This window comes from Mercurialis annua, linkage group LG8 (assembly GCF_937616625.2).
Source record: "Mercurialis annua linkage group LG8, ddMerAnnu1.2, whole genome shotgun sequence".
In the NCBI taxonomy this organism is placed as follows: domain Eukaryota; kingdom Viridiplantae; phylum Streptophyta; class Magnoliopsida; order Malpighiales; family Euphorbiaceae; genus Mercurialis; species Mercurialis annua.
The window spans coordinates 39,692,646-39,717,068 of NC_065577.1; the positions used below are offsets into that span (position 1 = coordinate 39,692,646).

General features: G+C 31.6%; 1 protein-coding gene across 1 annotated transcript; it reads right to left on the bottom strand.

The window, feature by feature from the left end:
- Positions 1-15,657: 15,657 nt before the first annotated feature.
- On the bottom strand, positions 15,658-18,283 carry LOC126662345 (expansin-A4). Its single transcript, XM_050356303.2, has 3 exons — positions 18,060-18,283; positions 17,020-17,338; positions 15,658-16,514 (listed from the first exon to the last, which is right to left on the bottom strand). The coding sequence occupies exons 1-3, from the start codon at positions 18,205-18,207 to the stop codon at positions 16,205-16,207; spliced, it is 777 nt and encodes a 258-aa protein (XP_050212260.1). The 5' UTR covers positions 18,208-18,283; the 3' UTR covers positions 15,658-16,204.
- Positions 18,284-24,423: the final 6,140 nt, after the last annotated feature.

Consider the following 24,423-nt stretch of genomic DNA (forward strand, 5'->3'; position numbering starts at 1 on the left):
GTTTGATTTGTGATTTTTATCAGAAATTGGAAGACTGACTTCGGCTAATATGGAGCTGATGTGTGACGTGCAATGGCAAAGCAAAGAGCTGGAGGATTCCAAGGCTCGGAATGGCAAATTACTAGATGAGATAAAGCAGGTTAGTATCCGTATTGCAGTTGCTTATGTTGCACGGAAACTTGTCGAATCCTAGGTTTGGTGTTTTAATTCCGTTTTTGGGAACATTTACTCTAAAACTTTATGTTTATAGCTTATTCCAGTAAAAGATGTAGTATCCCTGTATTCAACATTTGATGGACGGAAACTTGTCGAATTATAGGTTTTGATGTTTTATTTCCATTTCCGAAAACACTCACTCCGAAACTTTATATCTATAACTTATTCCAATAAAAGATGTAGCTGTCCTGTTTTCAGTGTTTTATTGGACGGGAACTTGTCGAATCATAGATTTCAACATTTTTATTTCCATTTCCAGAAATGCTTATTCCAAAACTTAATATTTACAACTTATTTCGGTAAAAATGTAGTTTCCCTGTTTTCAGTTTTAGCATTTTTAAAAAATTTCTGTTCTGTGCAATATTGACAAATGACAATTGTTAGATGAAAACAGAGTTTGAGTTTCAAGGGTGGTGCTTTTTCTTGATTAAGTTGGTTGATTCATATTTGTTTAATTTCAATAAGTATAGTCATAAGCCTTCAAAGAATCTCTAGTTTCTAATATGGCAAGAAATCCATTAAAGTTCAGCAAGCAAATGCTCTATATCATTTACAGCATTTCGTAATAGCCTTTCTGTGAAATTTGCATAAGGTTGCGCTCAACTTGCAATGTAACCCTTTTTTTGCCTACTTCTTGGAGATATTTGAAAAGATCAATTAGGTAATTTGCATAAGATTGTGCTGCTACGACCCGATCATTTTAATCTCAAGATTCTCATTAAAATATCATATGTTGTTGATTGCATAAAGTTTTCAATCTGAGACCTCCGGGTTGAAATTTAAAATTTTGAGGAGTGTGACTATTAAATCATTTTAACAATAAACTGATGCAGCTGAAAGCAAACTTGGAAGTTCGAAGTCCCCCAGATACTGTGGAAAGTTTAAATGTTGAGATTACTGAGCTGCGAAAACAGTTGAAGGAAAAAAAAGAGGCATTGCTGCACATGGAAAGCCTTAATCATACCCTAATAAGCAAAGAGTTGACGCATAAGCAAGAGTTGGAGGATGCTCGCAAGGAATCCGTAAATGTACTTGGTTACACTTTTTCTCAGTCATTTCTTGCTTATTTGCCCATATCTATATTGCATGAAAACTTATCAAATGCTAAATTTTGCTGTTTAATTCTATTTTCATAAACGCTCTTAAAAGCAGGAAAATGAATGAAATATTGTATGCTTGTTGATTGCATCTTTGTTGGGTTATAGTTTTCAATCTGAAACCTCGAAGTTGAAATTTATAGTTTTCAGGGTTATGACTATTAAATCAATTTAACAATAAACTGCTGCAGCTGAAAGAACACTTGGAAATTCATAGTTCGAAAGAAAACTCGGAAGTTCAAAATCCCCCACCGGATACTATGGGAAGTTCAAATGTCGAGATCAGTGAACTCCTAAACGAGTTGAAGGAAAAAGAAGATGCATTGCTCAACATGGAAAGCCTTAATCGTACTCTGACAAGGAAAGAGTTGATAAGTAATCAAGAGTTGCAGGATGCTCGCAAGGAATCCGTAGACGTAACTGCTTACACTTTTTCATAATCATTTTCTTGCTTATTCGTCCGTATATACGTTGCACGGAAATTTAGCAAATTTTATGTTTTGCCATTTCATTTGTTTTCATATCGCTTCTAAATCTTCAAATCTTTATAGTTGTAGTCTATTTTGTGAAAAATGTCGTTTCAGCATCCGTTTCATCGTTTCTGTTTTTGTTTTTGTGCAACACTGACCCATGCCGAGGTATGGTTAATTCAAGCTGAATCTGGATTAAATATTTTTGTTATGTAGGGTTTGCAAGTTGTGTTGAACAAGAGAACAACACTTGGAATCAAGAGAATGGGAGAACTCGATCATAAAGCGTTTCGAGATACATGCTCACATAAATTCTCCAATCAAGAAGATTGGGAAGCAATCTCTGCTAACCTGTGCTCAATATGGGAAGAAAATCTGAAGGATCCTCATTGGCACCCTTTCAAGATGGAATATGTCCAAGGCCAGTTGCAGGTATAAAATACGTAGGCATATTTTTCTTGTATATAAATGACAAGCCAATGAAAGTGAGACACATGACGTATAATCTCTATCCATGATATGGGGGAGGGTGAGCAGAGGTTGGTCTGGTGACCAAACCGCCCTCTCACCCCTTAACGGATCGGTTGAAACCTATCCGATACCATATTTTTAAATTTTGCACATTAGCACAACAAAAAGTCACTGTTAGCTGAATGGTAAGCTCATGAATTGATGTGGAGACTTGAAACCCTTTCCTCACAAATACAAATTTAAAACATAATATTTATTAATCAGTTCGATTAAACAGATAAACGAACCGAATCTTATTTGAAAATTTTGATTGATTTATTTCGTTCGGCTCAGTCAATCAATTCAGTTTTGACTGAATATTGCCCATTTTCTAACATGGGCACTTGTTTTACTTTCATTAGCTTACTATTTAATGTAAGATGAAATATCTGCTTCATATTATAATTTCTCATGTTTTCCAACCAGTGAGTGAGTGAATGAATTGCTGATAATAATTTTACCTTCCGGCGAGCAGACAAAGGATCTAAATCCGTAGAACCGGCTCAAAATTCCAATGACTAAATACAGAGGCCAATTTAAATGCATTTTTTGTGTGTGCATAAAATCCGCATTACCATATTTAAATGCTGCAGAATTTGCAGGAAATCGTAAACGGTGATGATGAAAAGTTGAAAGCATTGAGAAATGAATACGGTGAGGCTGTGTATGAAGCCGTAGCAAATGCATTACTCGAACTGAACGAGTATAACCCGAGTGGGAGGTATCCGATACCCGTGGTGTGGAACTTAAAGGACAGCCGAAGAGCTAGCATGAAAGAGATCGTTCAGTATATAATCAAGCAGTTGAAGAATCATAAACGTAAAAGAAGATGCTAGTGTTGTTGCTTCTGTTCTTCATCAGGATGTTTTTGCTGTCCTAGCTTATAAAAATATATTATAGGTAATGTATATATAACAAAAAAATAGCTAGGTTTTGTGAACTTGAATTTATAAGTCTTTTTTGTAATTTGCAAGCTTAAAGTTACAGTGATCATGTAAAGTAACAAATATGAATATGAGATGCAACCTTAACTATTTTATATAGTAAATTATTATTATCTGTTAGTGTCCAAATTAAATTTTGGGTTCAAACCACTTAACTGAAATAGTTAAATTTTAAGTGTTGTAGGCCACTCATATATTTTTAATCCTTTCATATTTTTGATATGTATAAAAACTTATATTTAATATCTTTTATTGTATGTTTTAAAAACACTTTTCTTGTTAGAAGGGGCAATTATACACTAAAAAAAGTAACTTACCATTTCTGAAAAATATTTTGTTTTTATATATTTGTTAATCATTATAGTACTAATATTTTTTTTATTTTAAATATAAATTATATTGATATTGATAGTGTCATAAAGTAGAGTTGCTACTTGAATAAATTATCAAATATTAATACAGATAATTATCACCTATAACTTTTCAAACCGAAATTGAAAACCGGACTGAATGTATGTAAAATCGAAAAAATATTTGCTCACTTTTAATTGTTTTGAATCAGGCTTCCTAAAAAAATTAGTTATTACGATTCAAGATGTTAAATAACTATACATACTGAAAATTTATCAAATTGCCCCCGACAATACCAAACCAAAATTATAACCAAATTAAGATAATATTTTGTCAAATTCCAAAATAAACTGTTTAACATTGATTAAAATTTCATTAAATTTTTTAGTAATTTAAACAATGTTTTATTATTATTATTTTTATTAGAATGTGATTCATAAAAGTTAAGTTTTATTTTTTATATAATATTTAAATTTTCTTAAATACTTTTTTACCGTTATTTATGGTTAGGAGTAGAATAATGAATCCGTTCCAAATTATCCCCGATCTGTTAGAACCAAATTTCCGTACCGGCCCTACCGGTACTTATATTAAATCAAATAAAAAATAAAATTAAGCAAATGGGCCGGGCTTAAGTAAAACGAAACCCTAAAATCCAAACACTTTGCCCTATAAAACCTCAGACAATATTCTAACTCACCATCTCCACTCTCCAGCCGTCACAAAATTAAATCCTAGGTTAAAATTAGGGTTTCTTCAACACATTATTTAAGCTAATCTGGGTAGTGATTTGAAAGAGAGAGGCTTGAGTGGCATGAATCAACAACAAAACCAATTCAATTAAAAGAATTGAAAACACAGTAATACGCCGCCACTTTAAAAAGTTAGGCTCTGGCGTGCGTTTTTTCAATTTTTTTAATCGTTTTAGGGTTCGTTTGTTCCACGATGACGGTTCCTTATATCAATTACACTTGATATGAACCCTATTTTAATTGTCTTGTCATTCAATTGCGTGTTTTATTTGTTATTTTAGGGTTTTTAAATTAGGGGTTTAGATAAAATTAGGGTTTTATTGCATTTGTTGATTTTGTTATGAGGAAGCATTAATTTGAGCTTGTTTTCTCATTGGGCAACAGTGCATACATGAAAAGCTTAGTCCTTTACATACTTTTTTTCCTTAATTGGGAAAAATTAGGTATTTGATTAGGCATCGGCCAGACAACCGTAGGAATGGAATCCACAGGTGGCGGGTTTTTTGATCCCGTTTCATCTACTAAATCCCATCTCACATATAAAATTATGTTAATTTTAAATTTTTTTTAATGCTCTCAACCTGTTTGTTATAATGTCTGAATGAATTTTAAACATGCTTCACATAATTTGCCTTGTATTTGATATGCATGTAGGGTTGTGATTTTGTTGTCTAGTTTTGCCCAGTGATGCCAACATAACCTATATTGAACGGTTGTGAATGGTTAGTGTTCTTTGATAGGCTTCGCTCACCACCATGATTGCTCACCATCATCACCACCTTTTCATTGTTTCGATTCACACACATACACATTGGCGTTGCGGTGGTGTGCGAAGCGTGTTATCGGATGCCATGCCATTTGCGCTATAACCGGAGATGATTATCAGAAGCTATGAGATCTGAGGGCTTTTGTTTTACAACAAAATTCATATTTGTTCTGTAGTACTGTGATTCTTGATAGTGGTCTAAATGGATATGTATATGAACATATTTTACTGAAAAGCAATTTGATTGTCTGTTTTAACCATAATTGTTGGGTTCCCTTTGTATTATTGCTGGTTGGTATAGACTTATGATTTGGTTTTAAATATAGATTAAGTTTTATAATGTGAGTCAAGTTTGAGTATATTGATGTTTAGCGCAGGCTGAGTTTAGTTAAAATTATGTAAACCTTTGAATGAATGTTTAATTGAATGAATGTTTAAGTATTTGGCATTAAAATCTAACCATGTTTTACTCAGAATTTTGGCGGTGTTCAACACAGCATGAAGAGGTCTCTTCATTTGGTTCTCATATCAAGTCAGTTGATAATGGGATCTTTTGCCAGTCTTCATCAGCTTTCCTGTTAATTTCTTATGAATATCTTGTAAATGAATAGCCCATCTGTTAAGAATGAAGGCAAATTAAGAAAGTGTTGCACTTAATTGTCTTTTTTCCTAAATTCAGTATTTCTCGAAATTATGGATAATGAATGAAGTGAGCTTGCAAATAATCTGAGTCTTATATATTTATAATTTTCAATTTGTTGTATTATTCTATTTGTCTATCAAGTATGCTAAAATCTAGCATGAGAAGAGTGCCAGTTGAAGCATGCAAAAGCATTTTCATTTGAAAATGTAGTGACAGAAGATATAAAAATTTATATTAATCTATTTAATTAGCTGCTGTTTTATTAATATTTTAATTAAATATATGGATTATGTGACTATAAAGGCATAAATTTATTTTAGAAGTTTGAACATTTATTGTAAATTCTAAAAGCTAAAAATTAAAATAGTTTCCGGTTATAAATCTCGTCTTGGTAGCTGCCGGGTAAAAAAATTATAGTATTTGAGAGACAAAAACATTAGCTTTCTTTTGTATATTTAAGTCCAAACTTTTCCTCTCTCTTAATTCTTGGACGCATGATTTTCACCAATTTTATCACATCATTTGTGGGCAGGGCAAATGATATTCATTCGTGGAAAATGTGAATGTTATCAATTTAATTTGTAAAAATATTAGTAAATCCAATATTTCAGCAATTGAATATTTAAATGGGTTAAGATACAAAAATGACCCTAATGTTTACTCTGTCTCATCTGGTCTCCTAATGTTTTTTGAGTCTCAAAAATGACTCTAACATTATCAAAGTGGGATAAGTATATCCTTCGTCTAACAGTAGTAGTGTATTTAAATATTGACTCGGCTGATGTGCCATACAATTAGTAGTTGTCTTAATATTTTTCGATTTTCAAAAATAACCCTAATGTTATCAAGCTTAAACAATTATAACTCTAACGTTATCAAAGTGTATTCTGTCTAACAATGAATGTTATGTTTATTCCACTTTTATAAAGTTAGGGTCATTTTTAAAATTTAGAAAACTTAAAAGACCAGGTGATTCGCAGAATAAACATCAGGAAGTGATGAAATTTAAAATTTATACCTTATCCCTGTTTAAATTTCATCACTTCCTTCATAGACATGGCAGATGTTATTTTATTGGTCAATGTATATGTTAAACTAAAGGTCAAATGTCGTAAAAAGGCCAACCCTTTTATAAAAATTTCATAAAAGTTCTGACCTTTCAATTTTGTCGATTTTGGCCAAAAATAAATTATTTGGTTTCAATTGTGGCCAACTCTCAATTTGATTTCAATTTGCTTATGTGACGCCTATGTGGCATGCCAAAAATTGAAAGGTCGGGACTTTTGTGAAACCAAATAATTCATTTTTGGTCAAAATCGACAAAATTGAAAGGTCAGTACTTTTGTGAAACCAAATAATCAGTTTTTGGCCAAAATTGATAAAATTGAAAGGTCAGGACTTTTGTGAAATTTCTGTAAAAGGTTTGGCCTTTTTACAACATTTGGCCTAAACTAAACATAAATAATTCTGTTAAAGATGTTATTTTATTGGTCAATGTATATGTTAAACTAAACATAAATAGTTCTATTAGAAAGCAAGAGGGAAATATTTAAAAATGACTATAAAAGGTGTACTTGTGAGTAGGCATGGCTAAATTTCTATATTCTTAAGAGTTAATTAGACAAAATACCTTCATTATCCAAAGTAATTAGAATAGTACGGTTGAACTTTCTCTTTTTGAGTAATACAATTTCCATCTTTTATTTTTGAGTTTTAGGTTTTCTACTTTTGATATTTACGTTTTCTATTATTGTTTTATTCTAAAATCAATCCATTTCTATCTCTAATCTCATATCAATTCTTCATCTTCAATCTCCAAACCCTAGAGATCTCCTCTCCTCTATTCAATCGTCAACAAACCATCGGCGCCGTCGTAAGTCTGCCGCCATCGCCCGCCATCGCCGTTCGTTAAGAGATTGCCTACGTTTCCAGAAAATTACAAATGCTTTTTTCACAGCAGAATCATTAAAAATGGTGAAGAAAATTAGGGTTCATGGGCGGATCCGAAGTTTGATTTCAGTCTAATCCCTTGTTAATGTGAATATTTTGGGTTAATCACATTTTGTGTGTTGTTTAATCCATTTTTTATTTTTCTTTTGTGAACGATGTTGTTGATGAATGGTGGTTCGATTTTTTTGTGTTGCACAGCATGTCGCACTCTAAGTGTTTGAAGAAATGCTTGTGAGAATTGTAATATTTTTTGGGTGTTGAATAACCAATGGTTAACATTGGGTAAACCGTTAGGTAACCTGTAATTTTTGTTTTGAATATATCATTAATAAAATCGTTAGTAAACAGTTGTTGAATTTTATGTTTGTGGTTCGATTTTTTTGTGTTGCACAATATGTTGAACTCTAGGTGTTTGAAGAAATGCTTGTGAGAATTATAATATTTTTGGATGTTGGGTAACCAATGGTTAATATTGGATAAACTGTTAGGTAACCTGTAATTTTTATTTTGAATATATCGTTAATAAAATCGTTAGTAAACAGTTGCTGAATTTTATGTTTGTTGCTAGTTAACCAATGACGTACTAATAGTGCACCAATGACCTTGTTTTTAGTACCTTGTTGGTTAACAAATGGTTAATCAATAATTTTAGATTTTAAAAAGACGATTTAGGTTTTATTTGATAATTATTCTTGCGGTGATGAAGGTGGAGGGATTTGTAATAGAATTTTCAACTAGTTTAATAAAGATGGAGGTTTGAATTTATAATAGTTTTGTTTGTTGGTTAACCAACAGTGTTAGTATACCGTTGGATAACTAAAATCGTATTCTTGAGATTAAAAAGGATATTTTTGAGAATAACAAAAGTTATTTTTCAAAAAAAAAAGTACAGATTGTATTTTTCAAAAAAAAAATATTGAGGTAGTATTCTTGAGAATATTTTATTTTTTTTGGTATTTATCTAAAAAAACCCTATTCTTAATCACTAGTTGCATGCTTTAGCATTCACATCTCTATATAGTCAAGCAAACAAGCATTGTAACTTAAGAAATTCCAATTGTACAAAATTCCTGGTTTAATACTTAATGAAAGGTATAATGCTCACTTTGAATCCTAATTGGTTCAATTTGCACATTTGTTGTCTTTTAATAAAGTAATGATTTTTCATCCATTTCTTCAGATCCTAACAACAAAAAATCTTGCTTTCCGACTCAATTTTATATTCTTACAACATAGTTGTACAACTTAATAACTTTCAAACATATGAGCAAATTCATATAAAACATATGATTATGTAAATGTTCGATTAAGATATTTTTTAAAATAAATAAATAAAAAGTTCGATAAATAATAGTGTCTTAATTCGGATAAATTATAATAATAAAAATGTTATGAAGGCCTAATGTTTTGAAAAGTTGGATCTTTGCAATTTAAAGAAGGTTTAATTACTTAAAAGACCTTCACCTTATAACATTTATTCGTTTATACCCTGGCCTAGAAAAAAGTTCATTTGTACCCTTTTTTTGATTTTTCATTTTCGTCTCTATCCTAAAGAACTAATTTGACCTCTTTTCATTTCAAAAAATATTCAAAATGATCCTTTATATTTAGCTTATATTCTAATTAAATATTAATATTATTATTTATTTATAATGTTTTCATTCTTTAATTAATTTAATTGTCAAAAAATTAAATTTTAGGCGAGAGATGATAACGAAAAATCAAAAAAAAGGATATAAATGAACTTTTTCCTACATGGGGGTATAAATGAAAAAAATGTTAGAAGGTGGGGTTTTATTAAGTAATTAGGCCTTTAAAGAATCATGTTTAACATATAATCTAATTTTCCAATTTGAGCGAGGTTAGTGGCACTTTATTGACTTATTTGTTATGTTGGACTTACCACAAGTATGGCATCTATTTAAATGTTGCATATTGTTAATCTATACATATAATTCATTCGGACATGATAGTTATGTAAATTAAAAAACATGACACGATAGTCAAATATGCCAAAAACATAGTATATTTTATTTCAATTTGCGTAAATGAGTGATAATGGAAAGGAAACTTTCAAATCAAGTTGATACTAATAAAATGATTTTTTTTTTGGTTATAGATGATTAGTGATAATTTTTTTGAAATTTTTAGATTATTTTTTTTTTGAAGAACAGAATTTCAATTAATTCAAAAGAGCTGAGATGTCAGCCACAGCAAGATGAGTTACATCAGTAGGGATACAACCCTTCCAATATTCTGAAAAGTTCTTACTAATAAGACTTTTACGAGCTAAACAATGAGCTACCTTATTAGTACTTCTATTAGCGTAATCAATGCCTAACATACTGACATTATTACATAACACTCTACAATCTTGAATAATAAGGCCAATGTCATTAGCAGGCAATTTGTTGTTCTTGAAGGCTTCCACTACTACTTTCGAATCAGAAGAGATTTCGAAAGGAGTTAAACATTCCTTCATGGCCAGCACAATTCCATCCCTTATAGCAATAGCTTCACCAGTACTCACCTCTGGACTTCCCCTGTATTTGCAATGACCTGCCAGAATCCCCAAGCCATTGCTATCTCTGATAACCGCACCTGTACCAAAACAATCATTGACAGAATCAAATCCTGCATCAACATTAATCTTGAAAGTACCATTCCTTGGAGGTATCCATCGACTATCCTCTGCTTTCCTTGCTTTCCTTTTCCGCATATGATCTGCTGTTTGATTTGTAACACTATGAGCCTGCTGATTGTTGCTAAAATCTTCAATATAGACCTGAGCCCACTCCACAACTTTCCCTGCTGGCTTGACAGAACCACCAAACAGACTGCAATTTCTGTTATTCCAAATTAGCCAAAGAAGGACACTAAACATGATGAACTCCTGCTTCTGCAATTTGTTAAAAGCATAACTAATAAAATCCTGTATCCTCCAATTCCTTTCAGGTTTGCAAAGGCCTGATACACTCCACAGTCTCCAGACCTGTGAAGCACATTTACAAAACCAGAAAACGTGCAAATCACTTTCAGCATCCACCCCACAATTCTGACAGCAACAATCAATATTCATTCCCCTATGAGCAAGATTGGATTTAGTGGGTAACCAACCATGAAAGCATCTCCAAAGAAAAATTTTGATTTTAGACGGAATTTGTAACTTCCAGAGGGACTTCCACCACTTGTAACTTCTAGAAGAATCAGAACCTGAGGAAGTATTCTTTTGATCCCAAGCAAGTCTATACCCACTCCTCACATTGTAGTTGCCAGACTTATCATAATGCCATCTCAAAATATCGCCTTGGCTGGATAAAGATATAGGCATTTGCATAATGTAAGAAACATCAGCCTGAATGAACTTTTCCTCAAGAATCTTTATATTCCAGCATCTATTAGCATCAATAAGCTCACTCACCTTAGCTTCAAGACCTAATTTAGGGGAACTAAGAACTTTAAAGGTGGACTCTCTAGGGATCCAAGGGTCATTATAAATGTGAACTCTATCACCAGAACCAATCCTCCACCTAACCCCAGAACTTAATAAGTCCTTGGCCCACATAAGGCTTCTCCAAGTGTAGGAACAAGTTCTAGAAACCCCTGCCTCCATAAAATTACCTTCTCTAAAGTATCTCCAATTCAGAATTCTAGATAACAGGCTAAGGGGATTAGACAAAATTCTCCAACATTGCTTAGCTAGAATGGCTTTATTGAAGCACTCTAGGTCCCTAAAGCCCATACCCCCTCTGCACTTAGGAAAACACAAGTAACTCCACTTGGCCCAATGAATTCTTCTACTGCCCTGTTGACTACCCCACCAAAATTTATTACAGAGACCTTCTATCGCATGAATCATACTCTTAGGGATTCTAAAACAATTCATATAGTATGTAGGGATTGCTTGGATAATGGCTTTAAGCAACACTTCTCTACCCCCACTAGAAAATAACCCTGACTTCCAAGACTGAAGTTTATGCCAAATCCTATCCTGAATAGCTTTCAGACTATCCTTTTTATTCCTACCAACCATAGAAGGCAAACCTAGGTATCTCTCATGGCATTGGACAACAGGAACATTAAAGATAGCTTTAATAAGATCAACAGTATGCTGATTGCTACCTTTGTTAAAAGATAAAGCAGATTTCTGAAAATTAATAACTTGACCAGAAGCTTTCTCATAACTAGTCAACAAACTCTTAATCACTTTAGCTTCCTCAACATTAGCTCTAGCAAAAATTAAACTATCATCTGCAAAGAATAAATGAGACACCATACAATTCTCACCAAAAAACATACCTTGAATCTGCTTATTTGCTACAGCATTATTAATAATACTAGAAAGCCCTTGTGCACAAATAAGAAAAAGGTATGGGGATAAAGGGTCCCCTTGCCTAAGACCTCTACCAGGCTGAATTCTACCCCTCACAACTCCATTAAGTAAAAAAGAAAAGCTCACAGTGTTCACACAGCTCATAATTTTATCAATCCATCTTCTCTCAAACCCCATTTTCACCATCATAGCATCAATAAATACCCACTCCACACGATCATAGGCCTTAGACATATCAAGCTTAAGCACCATAGGGCCATTATGTTTTCTCCTAGAATTCTTAGCAACATGAATACACTCAAAGCCAACTAAAGCATTATCAATAATTTGTCTATTAGGGAGAAAAGCACTTTGGGCTTCATCAATAACTATAGCCAGAATAGGTCTCAGTCTATTTGCTAAAGTCTTAGAGATAATCTTATATATCACATTGCACAGAGAAATAGGCCTAAAATCAACCATCCTATTAGCCACCTTAATCTTAGGAATCAAAGCTACAATCGTATCATTAATGCACCTGATATCAGAATTATTATTAAGAAACTCAAGACACACTTTGGTCACATCATTCCCTATAATACTCCAATATTTTTGAAAAAAAATAGCCGGAAAACCATCTTTCCCAGGAGCTTTGGTACCATTCATCTCACTAATAGCTTTGAAAACCTCATCAGCAGTAAACCACCTATCTAGGTCAATATTCATAACATCAGTCACAACAGGTTTCACAAACTTAGTAATATCATCTAGATCCGACAAAGAAGGATGAATCGACTCAAAAAGATTGTGAAAATAGTTTTGAATGATACATACCATATCATCAGGCTCCTCCTTCCAGTTTCTCTGCTCATCAAACAAGCCTTTGATTCTGTTCCTCGCCTGTCTTTGGTTAGCTTTCCTATGGAAGAACCTAGTATTCCTGTCACCATGAGCGAGCCAATCTGCCCGAGCTCTCTGCTTCCAAACAATTTCTTCCTGGTGAATCAATTCAGAAAGCTTTTCCTCCACCTTTTTGATTTGCCTAACCGGGAAGTCATTCTCATTAGATTCCATAAGGCTCTTCAGAATAGCTTTTTGCTTTCTGATTTTTAGCTTAAGGTTTCCCACCGAACTCTTCCCCCATCTCTTGAACTCCTTAGCACACCTCTGGAGTTTAGCAGGAAAATCACTCATAGAAGTAACAGGCCTAGAATTCTCCCAACAAGTTTCCACCACCTCTTTGAAGCCATCTTTGGTAGTCCAAACTTCTTCAAAATGGAATCTACCACTCTTCACATTCCTCTTCTCCTTATCCTCCACCACAGCAATAGGTCTATGATCAGAACCCCAAAAATCCAGACAAAGAACCTGACTTTTGGGGAACATAGATTTCCAGCCCAAATTGCTAACAAATCTATCTAATTTCTCAAAAACCACATAATCCCCTCTTCTCCCCCACCAAGTAAAAATGCCATCATTACCACTCAGATCAGTCACAAAGCTTTCTTCTAGGGCTTTCTTGAAATTCTCCATCATATAGTCAGGTTTCTTAGCTCCTCCTCTCTTCTCTTCTTGATGAACAATTTCATTAAAGTCCCCTCCAACCAGCCAAGGACCATTGAACATATTACTAAGCCTCTTCAGCAGCTCCCACGATTGACTTCTTTGGGATTGAATTGGATTCCCATAGAAGCCAGTAAAGCGCCATTTGTTGGTTCCATCATTAATTAAACAATCAATGAAAAACTTAGAAGAATTCAGAACATTAACCTCCCAAGTATCATTCCAGAAGAGACCTAATCCACCACTCTTGCCATCACAATCGACCCCAAAACTTCTATTCATTTTAACTTTTCGACAAACACCTTCCAATTGAGAACACTTCATTCTGGTTTCCATCAGGAAGACCAGCCCAGGCTTCCATTTGTGAATAATGTCACAAAGAGCATTTAATGTCCTAGGGGAGCCCATTCCCTGGACATTCCAACTAAGGCCTATCATTGCTCCCGGCGAACCTGATTCTCAGGTTCCGCCGATAAAAAATTAGATCGAGCCATCTCATCTTCACAGTCTCTCGTTTGAGATAGTGTTGATGATTCATAGAAACATTCACTTGAGCTGCCATTTCTCTCCTGTATCTCCTTCTCTCCTTCTTCATTGAACAGAACATTTGAGAAGTTTGTGATATCACCTAATGGTATCTTCACACCTTTAGCCTTTGCTAAGCCCTTTTTTCCACTAAGCCCTTTTAAGATGGGCTTTTTAAAGCCTTTCTCATTTGATTTAATTCTAAGCCCAGCCTTTACTTCTCCCCCAGCTTTGACTTTACCATCTCCCCCATATTTAATTTTTGAATTTATACGCGCTAAAGTAGCCATACCTTTAGGATCAGATTCCTTCACAATCGCCACCTCCACCAAATCAGACACAGAAATCTCCTTTCCTCTTTTAAAAAACTCTTCCGTAACAGTTTCTAGCTGGGAAATATTATTCTCCGAAATCATCGCAGATTTTCCAGCCATATCTAAAGATTTGATATTGCTTTCCTTCTGTGGATTTGTGACCTCAACGCCTCGCGCTGCTTGTCCTCCGCCGCCACCGCTCATCGGTTTTACACTTCCACCAGTATTATTCCATTTTCCTTCATCTCCCATGACACTTCTACTACGTTTGTTCGTACTCATTCTTCCTTGTGAAAGCCCTGCTTTAATCATATCACTATATCTGTAATTTCCTTCTCCTCTCAAAGGAATCTTACACTCAAGAATTGGGTGACCAATTATACCACAATTGTAACACAATTCTGGTAAACGTTCATATCTTAGCCCAGCTAGAACCGTCGACCCTTCACTTACCATAACCTTTAAACCTCGTTTCAAAGGTTTTAGGATATTAATTTTCACCCTTACTCTGATATACTTCCCAACGCAATCGCCTGAAGCCCCTGGGTCTACCTCCTCTACAGCACCCAGTTGAGCTCCTAGAGAGAAACCAGCCTCTCTATTTAGGCACACTAGTGGCAGATTATGGATTTGAACCCAGAAAGGCACCGTTTCAAATTTCATAGAAGAGTAATCTCCAACACCTCCAGGAATCTCTAGAGCAATTAAGTACTCTTGAAATTTCCAAGGTCCCCCAGCTAGCACTCTTCTTTTATCTTCCAGCGAATCAAAATGAAAGACAAAGAGATTGTCCCCCACAGTTTCCACAGAAAGCTTACTTTTCGTTCTCCACATATAATTGACAGCAGCAATGAACCCTTCTCTATTAACCCTTTTCGTCAGCAACACTTTACCAATAAGAGAGTTCGCAATTTTACTCTCTCCTATGAGTCTAGCTTTGTCACCCAGATCACAACAGACAATATCATCTTCTTCATCAGAGATAGATAGGGACTGGCATAGGGATGTAACAGAATCCATACCAGAAAACTCGAAAGGAGAGAACTTTTCAGAGAGAAAGAACTATCTGCCAAGCAGAAAAAATTGCTTTTTTTTTCCTTATGTTGCACATTTCAACCTTTCAATTTTTAGCATTGTGTAGCGCATATCCGTTTTATGACGTTTTTTGAAATTTTTAGATTATTAAACTTGGGTCGAAATATTAAAAGCAATTTTGTTTAAACAACACATAAATTAAATAAAGATAATCAAAATATAATATCTATATTTATATATATAAAACTTTATAGTAAATACAAAGATGCGGGCTACATTTTTTTTAGCCTCTTCATCTCCTTTCCTTACATTTCATTTGTTTTTCACCTTTTACCCTATCAAAAAGTAAAAAACACACTCACCACCTCATCACCTTTAACAAAAGTTTAAAAAGTAAGTAAAAAAGTCACCTACCCAAACACACTTTTTATCCCAATTTAATGGTAAAAATTAGAATAAAGGAAAAATATAAATAATTTTTGAGAAAAGGATCGATCCGGTTTCTAAATTTATGACTCATGATTAAATATAATTCACTTTCAGTCTTTTTGACCAATAAAAATAATAATTTCTATTTTTAGATCAAGTAGGATAACACACAAATTTGTCCTTAATTGATCTGAAAATAGAAAGTATTTTCCATAATTGATCTAAAAATAGAAAGTATTATTCTTAATTAGTCAATATAGTTGAGAAGAATTATTTGACCATGAGTTATAAATTCAAGGATCGAATTGACCCTTTACACTAATTTTTTTAGACCCTGAAATTCTTTCCGGTGAAGGTTTGGCCAAATTGCCAATTTGAAGGAACCATATTCCAAGAAGTGGAGGTGCGTCTATCACTGCCTGTGACCCTAAAAGAAAGTGACTGACCAATCAAAACAGCATTTGACTGCCAATTTTGACCCCAATTACGGCTCATGGACATCCAACCAGTCTTTGTGCCTTTTACACTAGCCTTCACAATATCTCCTGCACCTGCGACGTTGGTGATTAAAACCAAGTTGAAGTAACGGAAACCGTTGATTGTGAACCTGATTCCTCCTTGCTTTCTACACGGCACTCTACAAAACCAAAGGATCAAAATGTAAAGATTTTTAGAAAAGGTGCTTAATATGCAATTTGGAACAAATAGTATATGATTCTTTTTTGATAAAATCAAATTGATGGCTATATATTTTTTAAAATTTCAACTTCAGTTTCAATTAACTATTACTATTTTACATCCTGAAGAGTTTTTTTATTTAAAAACGGTTCGAAGTTGAAATTTAGAATACTAATTCAAAATGATTCGAACTATATGATATCACAAAATATTATTTTGTCAACCGAGTTTATAGTAAATTACTCTGCTGAACTGCATAAATTAAACGGCTTTACAAAAATATCATATTTCTCGAATGGAATATTAAAAACTTATGGATTTCTTTCATTGTAAAAATAACCGTTAGACCCATATGTTTCTTTAAATTTAGTGGAAAATGTTTGAAAAGTGGAAAATTATGTTTAAATATTGTAAGAAAAGCACAAAATACTAGCAAAACAGAGCAAGATAATTCAATCTTTTACCTGCGGTAAGAGACCGGAACAATGCCGGACCGGTACTCCGCAATCTTGAGGAACATTGGCATGGCGAGATCGAAATGAGGCCGAGGAGGATTACACCAACCGCCATTGTCGCTCGGTTGAGCATAATTCGGCGGGCAAAAATTTGTTGCCGTAATAAGAATCGACGGGCTACCGGAATGACACCATTGTGGATCATTAGCACATTTGATTTCAAAACAGGCACCACAACTTAGCCCATTGTTGAATAGTGCAGTGCTTAATGCTGCAGTGTTAACTCCATAGCCTTGGCTGTATAAATTTCCATAACCACAAGCTCCTCCTGAATTGCAACAAAAAAATATCATGAAAATGAGTTTGTCATAATTTGCAAAATTGAGGTGTTTTTTCATATTTTCTTGTCAATGGGTGAATTTTTAAAATGGTAAATTCAAATAAGATAATAAATTATAGTATACTTTGGAGTAGTATTAAGATTTGTTTTACAACTCAAATTATTGATTGAAAATGTAATCAATCCGCGTTGATGCAGGCGTTAGAACATATTTTATCATTTTTTTATATATATTTTATAAAATTTCACGTTAGCACTAAATATATATTTTGCAATGTTAATACGAATTTTTAATTTTTCTACAATCTAAATTGTCAATTAAAAATTTCATCAATGCATGCTGATGCGGGCATGAGAACACACCAATACCGATCAGTCGATTTTCAATTTGATAATTTGAATTATAAAAACAATAAAAATTTGTATTTGGAACTATAAAAATTAAAATCTCATATTAAAATTACAAAAACATTAATATTTTGTGACTTAATTTGCATTCAAACCTTTTAAAAAAGATTAGGCAGGGTATCTCATTGTTTTTCACTCTTGGTTTTGTTTGGACAGCAAGAAAATTTGTGTTTAATGCACAACAACAGAAAAATATCAAGAACAGAGCAATTTCATTAAAAAAAAAACAAGAACTGAAACATCAAATTCTCAAAATAATAATTAAAGTCAAGGATTGAAGAAGAAGAACTAAAAAAAGTACCCATTGTTCCAGAAGCATCACTTCCACCGTAAAAAGTAGCATGAGCATTTTCCCAAGATCCGCCGGTAAAAACACCCGGAATTCTACCATTAGCGACGCTCAAAATCACCACAAAAAACACGACAAAAATTGAACCTTTAGCAGCCATATTTGTTCTATCTGTCACTAAAACTAATTTAGAAATGGGAAAATGGGGAGTTTTGAAATGTGAAGAGAAGGGAAAGAGTGGGGAGTGGTATTTATGGAGGCAAAAGAGGTAAGGAATTGTCAAAAAAGTAAGAAATTTTTAATTATCATCCTTAATTAGTGGTGTTTTCTTGTTCTCTAGTTAATTAATTTTAATCTCAATTAAAGTTTTTTTTGGTTTTTTTTACACCCATCTTGGCGCCTTGGCGGTAATCTCTTTTCAACTTCCTCTCAGTTTTTTACTACTCAATGCTTTAACATTCGAACCAGACCGGTCGGTTCAATTGATTTGACCATAAACAGAACATCAGATTGGTTTATATAATGTAGAAAAAAATTATTTAAAATACTAATAATTAAATAATCAAACATTATATACGTGTTCTGTAATTAAATAATCAAACATTAGTTGTTAGTGGTTACATAACAACTAACCATTTAATCTGCCTCTAATCTTCTCATATTTCGAATTTAACGTTCTTCTAGACTTCTCCGTACTATAAACCTTGCCTTCTCTTTTACAATTTTTTTATGACACTCGGACCAGAGCCTAATCAAAAATAGTCATGATAGTGTATATACGTGTTTTATAATTTGAGAAAAGAAATATAAATGAATTCTACAATTAAATTGATGAAAATAAGTCATTTGCATGGTTTAATCGGTTAGTGGTTCGCTAATCCATACTATTTTTCCGGCTCAAATCAGTTGAATAATATTTTTTTTATAAGGAATCAAACCAACTTGCCTCCAATTCAAAATTGAACTGGTTGAATTGGCTAGTTCAGTCTGGTTATTAAAACATTGACTTTTTCTTTTTACTAATTACTTTTTATTTCAAATTTTCACTACTTTGACAAAAATGCCCTTCGGATATTGTGCTTGTTTGAATTTGGGATGTTAGTATCATTAGGGTTTTGCATAAAGGTAAGGGTATGTGAGGAAAATAAAAAGAAAAATAGCATAATAAAGCATCAAGGTTGAGATGTGAAACCGCTTTGCTTCAATTCCAAGTTGTGCCATTGATTAGAGGCTCTGTCCCAACATTTTCTCCTCTTTGCTTTTTTAATGTTTTAATTCACTTTTTTGATTTTTTATTTTCCCTCCATTGAATTGAAGAGTGGTGTGCTTGAATTTGGAGGGAAGTGTGGGGCTAGTAATTTGGTACGGATTAAATTTTCAACTTTATTTTTTCGGATGTGTACTTTATTATGAGAAATTTGTGTTTTGATAGGTCTTCATGAGTCCACATTAGTACTAATAATTTTTAAATTAAATTTATTGAGACACTGTATTTACATATATATACTCCCATCCCAAAAATATTATATACTTTTTATTTTGTTTTCTTAAATGTTTTTGTTCATATTTAATAACTAGTTTCGCATTACGTGCTATGCACGTGGCTCGTAACGTAACTCGTCAATGTACATATTAGTAAATTTATTATAATTATATCAATATTTTATTTATAATTAATATTAAATTAGTTAAGAATTTTTTGTAAAAATAAACTTATTAATTTTTTTCCATACTGGATTTATGCTTCTTTTGATTTTATAATAACCATAATTAAATAATTAACTTAATTTTATTAATAATATTTTTAAAAATAATAAGATAGAAATTTAAATAATGTTATATTGACCAAATACAGTATTTTTATTTTGTAGTTAAATCAAACTAAAAAGTAGATATTCCTACTAATTTGGAGAAAATTTAGCTATTTTTTACATACTAAAACCTAAATTGGGGATAATTTAGCTACCTATTCTAATTAGGACTTTAATTGTAATAGTGATTAATTAAATAACTAATTAGTTAATGACTATAAAACTTTTATTTAGTAATAAACTGAAAAGGATTATTCAGTAAATTTGCCCGCCCCCCCCCCCCCCCCCCCCATCCGTGCTTTTATATATAGTATAGATATAGATAACAATCCCTAAAATAATTAAATTGTGTTATTTCTATTTAAATCCAGTATGACAACAAATGTTTATTTTACCTTCTGAATTTAGCATATTAACTCATTTTATCTCTTCAACTTCAAATTCTTCAATTATTTTTCACCACATCAACTACAGTATATATAAAATGCTCCAATCATTTTTTGACAATTCATCTGAGAGAATAAACGAGACAAAATATTAATTTTAAAAAAAAGTTATGAGCTTGATCTTAATTGATTTTTTTATATCAAATTTAGTGGGCAAAGGAAAACTTTTGTTGATTGAAATATATATATAAAAAAAATCAGTAGGGAGTGAGAATCCAACTAAGCAAGACCAATTTTAGCTTATGGTTTAATTATAAATCAAAGTTAACTCAATCTAGTCATAAATAAAAAAATTACTAAGGATTGGGTATCAAAGTACATTGCAACCATCTTGATAATATCGACCTCTTAGCATAAATTAGGCAAATCAAATCTCGTGCACAGTACACATTTATGTTTAGTGACATCTAGTAAATTATAGTACCAATTATTTTAAGTATAAACACGAATTAAACTATGTAAAGTAAGTATAATTAACACACAAGAAAAAGGAAACTCCTGATTTAAATTTGGCAAGCAAATGCCGCATTCAATTAACATATCTCTGTGATTAGAGCTACAGAGAGATTCTTAGATAGACTCAGTTCACCACGTCATCCGTGAACTAATCTATCATATTATGACACGTCATTAAAATAATGGCACTATCGTAATTTTGTTTATTACTTATTTACACTTTTGAATAGTAAATTACGATAGTGCCATTATTTTAATGACGTGTCATAATGTAATAGGTTTAATCCATGGATGACGTGGTAGATTGAGTCTACCTAAGAATTTCTCTACAACTACGTAAAGTTTTTTAATTTAGAAAATTATAAAATTACATGAATGTAAAATTATCAACTATATTGCTTTTAGGTCAATTAGTATGAATATTTTAATTTAAATGTCAAATAGATTAAACTCATGTAAAAACCTTTGTATCTTTATTAATTTTTCAATATTAAAGAGTCTTTATTTTTAATTGTTCACTCATGATCCTTTTTTAATTATAGAATACAAATTCAACGATAACTATTCATATGAATACATAAGACTAATAGTAAATGGACCCATTAAAACTAAACAAAATTTAGTGAATATCAAATAAAATGAAAATTGATAATATAAAGTTAATTATTCCAATGATAATTAAATATTATGTATTATGATTAACTCTATATAAATATCCAAAAATTTGAAATCCTAATTTATAAAATCAAAATTATAGAATAGAAATTATTGATATATCAATGAATTATTGCTCAAATGATATAAATATTTGACAGCAAACCGTTAAAATTGTGGGTTCAAATTTTTTCACAAACGCTCTTTTTTTTATTTGAAAAAAGAAAATATTGATGAATCGTAATAAAATTTTGTGTGTCGAGCAAAATCAAATATGCATAGTAGATAAGACATATGAAATACAGTAATAATATTATTGGAATTGGACACGTAAGCTGAAAAGCGTAGCGACAGCAAGGCCTTAAAACGGTTATAGGACGGTGTTTGGCATTAAGGGAAGATCCAAACTGTAAAATCTATCCAGCAACCAAATCTACAAGTGCCACGTCATCATACAATAATTGAGTTGTTGTTCAACGACACACTGCCACCTGTCCCCCATAATCTGACAAGGATTATTAGCTAGTTGCTTCTAATGCTGCTACTATTAATTTTCCCAGCCCCATGATTTTACAACTCATGTGATTTCAACCGTATTTAAAGATCGAATCAGATCTGCCGGTTTTATCAATTTGATAATTACATTTTCGATTCTACTATTTTGGACCGAAATGAACTACAAATCGGTTGAATCATAAAACTCGATTAACTTTCATCAATTTTATTATGAATTGAGATTCCCTCAAGTTCAAATAAACTTGAAGGGGTCATGTTCTTAATCTACACCGTTCATTGTAAAATAAACAGTGTAGATTAATTTGATTAAAATTGTACTTTTTATCTACACCGTTCATTTTACACTGAACGGTGTAGATCGTGAACTTAACCCCCTCAAGTTCAAAATGAACTTTAGGGAATTTCAATCCTTTTATTATACCATACAACGCTGATGATCAAATATTAAAAATAATGAAAAAAATTAAAAGATATAAACATAAATAGTGACATAATGCCTTATAAGAGTTTTCTATGATAATGAGAAAATATATACAAAAAAAAGTTGCAAAAAAATTATAATAAAAAACTTTGTTAAGGATATCTAGCACCGTAATAAGTTTAGGATATGGATAGTTAGTCACTTTATTAAAGATATGTAGCACCATTTATTAAAAAAAAATGTTGCACCATTACCTTAAGCTGCTACAAGTACTAAAGTTTTGTATTTTCGAAAAGACCTAAGTGGCAATTTGCCCCTTCAACTTGTAAGCAATAGACAATTAATTTATAAATTAATTTTATTAACAAATAAGTACACAAACTTGGTGATTATGGGCAATTAACCCATTTTGATAGATTAATTTATAAGTTACAGAGACAAATTACCAATTTAAAAGACAATTAACTTATAAAATGAGAGGGCAAATTGTCAAAATGGGGCAAATTATCCATAATCATAAAATTTGTGTACTAATTTGCCTACAAAATTAATTTATATATTAATTGTCAATTGCTTACAAATTAAGGGAGCATATTGCTACTAAATCTTTTGAAAAAAATAAACATTATCTATCCAGCTATAATAAAAGTGACTAAAAAACATCTCTATAAATACTGTAACTATATGAAACATTTAACAAAAAAAATATAAAAGATCTAGTTGATAAAAAATATATAGTTTAATCCATTAACTTACTTTTACAATGAAATGATTCATAATTGAAAAAGAAATCATAAAATTTTAAAAATTGTAATTTTATAAAAAAATTACATGTTATCATTTAAATAATTTAATTACTATATAAAACGTTCTAATATTTTTAAATATTGCAATTATATCCAAGAATTAAATAAAAATATAAAAAGATCTAACATATATAAATAAAATATATATAGTTTATGTTTAACTTATTTTATAATAAATTAATATATAATTAAAAAATTATCAAATTTTAGGTAATTATCTATCTAATTTTATGAAATTTTGTTTGTTATTATTAAAAGAGTATTATAAAAATTATTATAAGCTTTTATATTTGTTACAATATGATTAACTTGCCGTAAAAATAGTAAATAAATACTGAAAATTGTTCTTTTTTAGTTAAACTCTTAATTTTATTTTCTTTGCTGCTTCAATATATCAGGACTTGCAAATTGACTTACTAAATCGCCAACATTATTTTAAAAATATATCTATCAATTTAGTCATGGTTATGGATATAGATACAATTATTTTGCCTTTAATTTGTTGGTGTTATAAATGTATAATGTTGTTGAATATTTCGGATATTTATTCTATTTTGGTGTAATACTTACTCCAAAATAAGTGTTGTCTTGGAGATACCTTAATGTTTCAATGCATTTCTTAGAGGTTTGGCATAATCAAGCTGTTTTAGAATATATAATTAGTATATGTAATCTTCATTCTATGAGTAATGCACAATTTTACATGCAATCTATAAATATGCATACTCTATACACTTCTACTAATAATTTTGTGCACTATTGGTGTTCATTGAGTTAATGAATATGTTAAATTATGGTTGTACAATTAAAAGTTCAAATTTATGGCCCAGTTAGTTATATAATTATTGCTACTAATTTTAATATTATTTTGTGTTTCTTATCTATAAGCTTAACACTGATTTTTTTTTAAATTATTGTTGTTATTCATCTAACTTTAAATTGGATAGTCATTTGACATGACATTTCGGTCCTCTATATATATGGAAATTTTTTTACTGAATTTTATTCTTTAATAGACTTTTTTATTTAATTATTAGTTATTCTATTATTCTATTAATGTTGATTGTGGATTTAATCGAAATTGTATCAGAATGGACTGTATATATGATAAATTATTTTTAGGGTTAATTACTAAAAAAATCACGAACTTTACACGAAGTTTCATTTTAATCATGACCTTTAAAAGTTGCCATTTAAAGGCACGAACTTTCATTTTGTTTCAAATCTATCATTTCAGTGTATTTTTGTTGACTAAATTCTTCAATA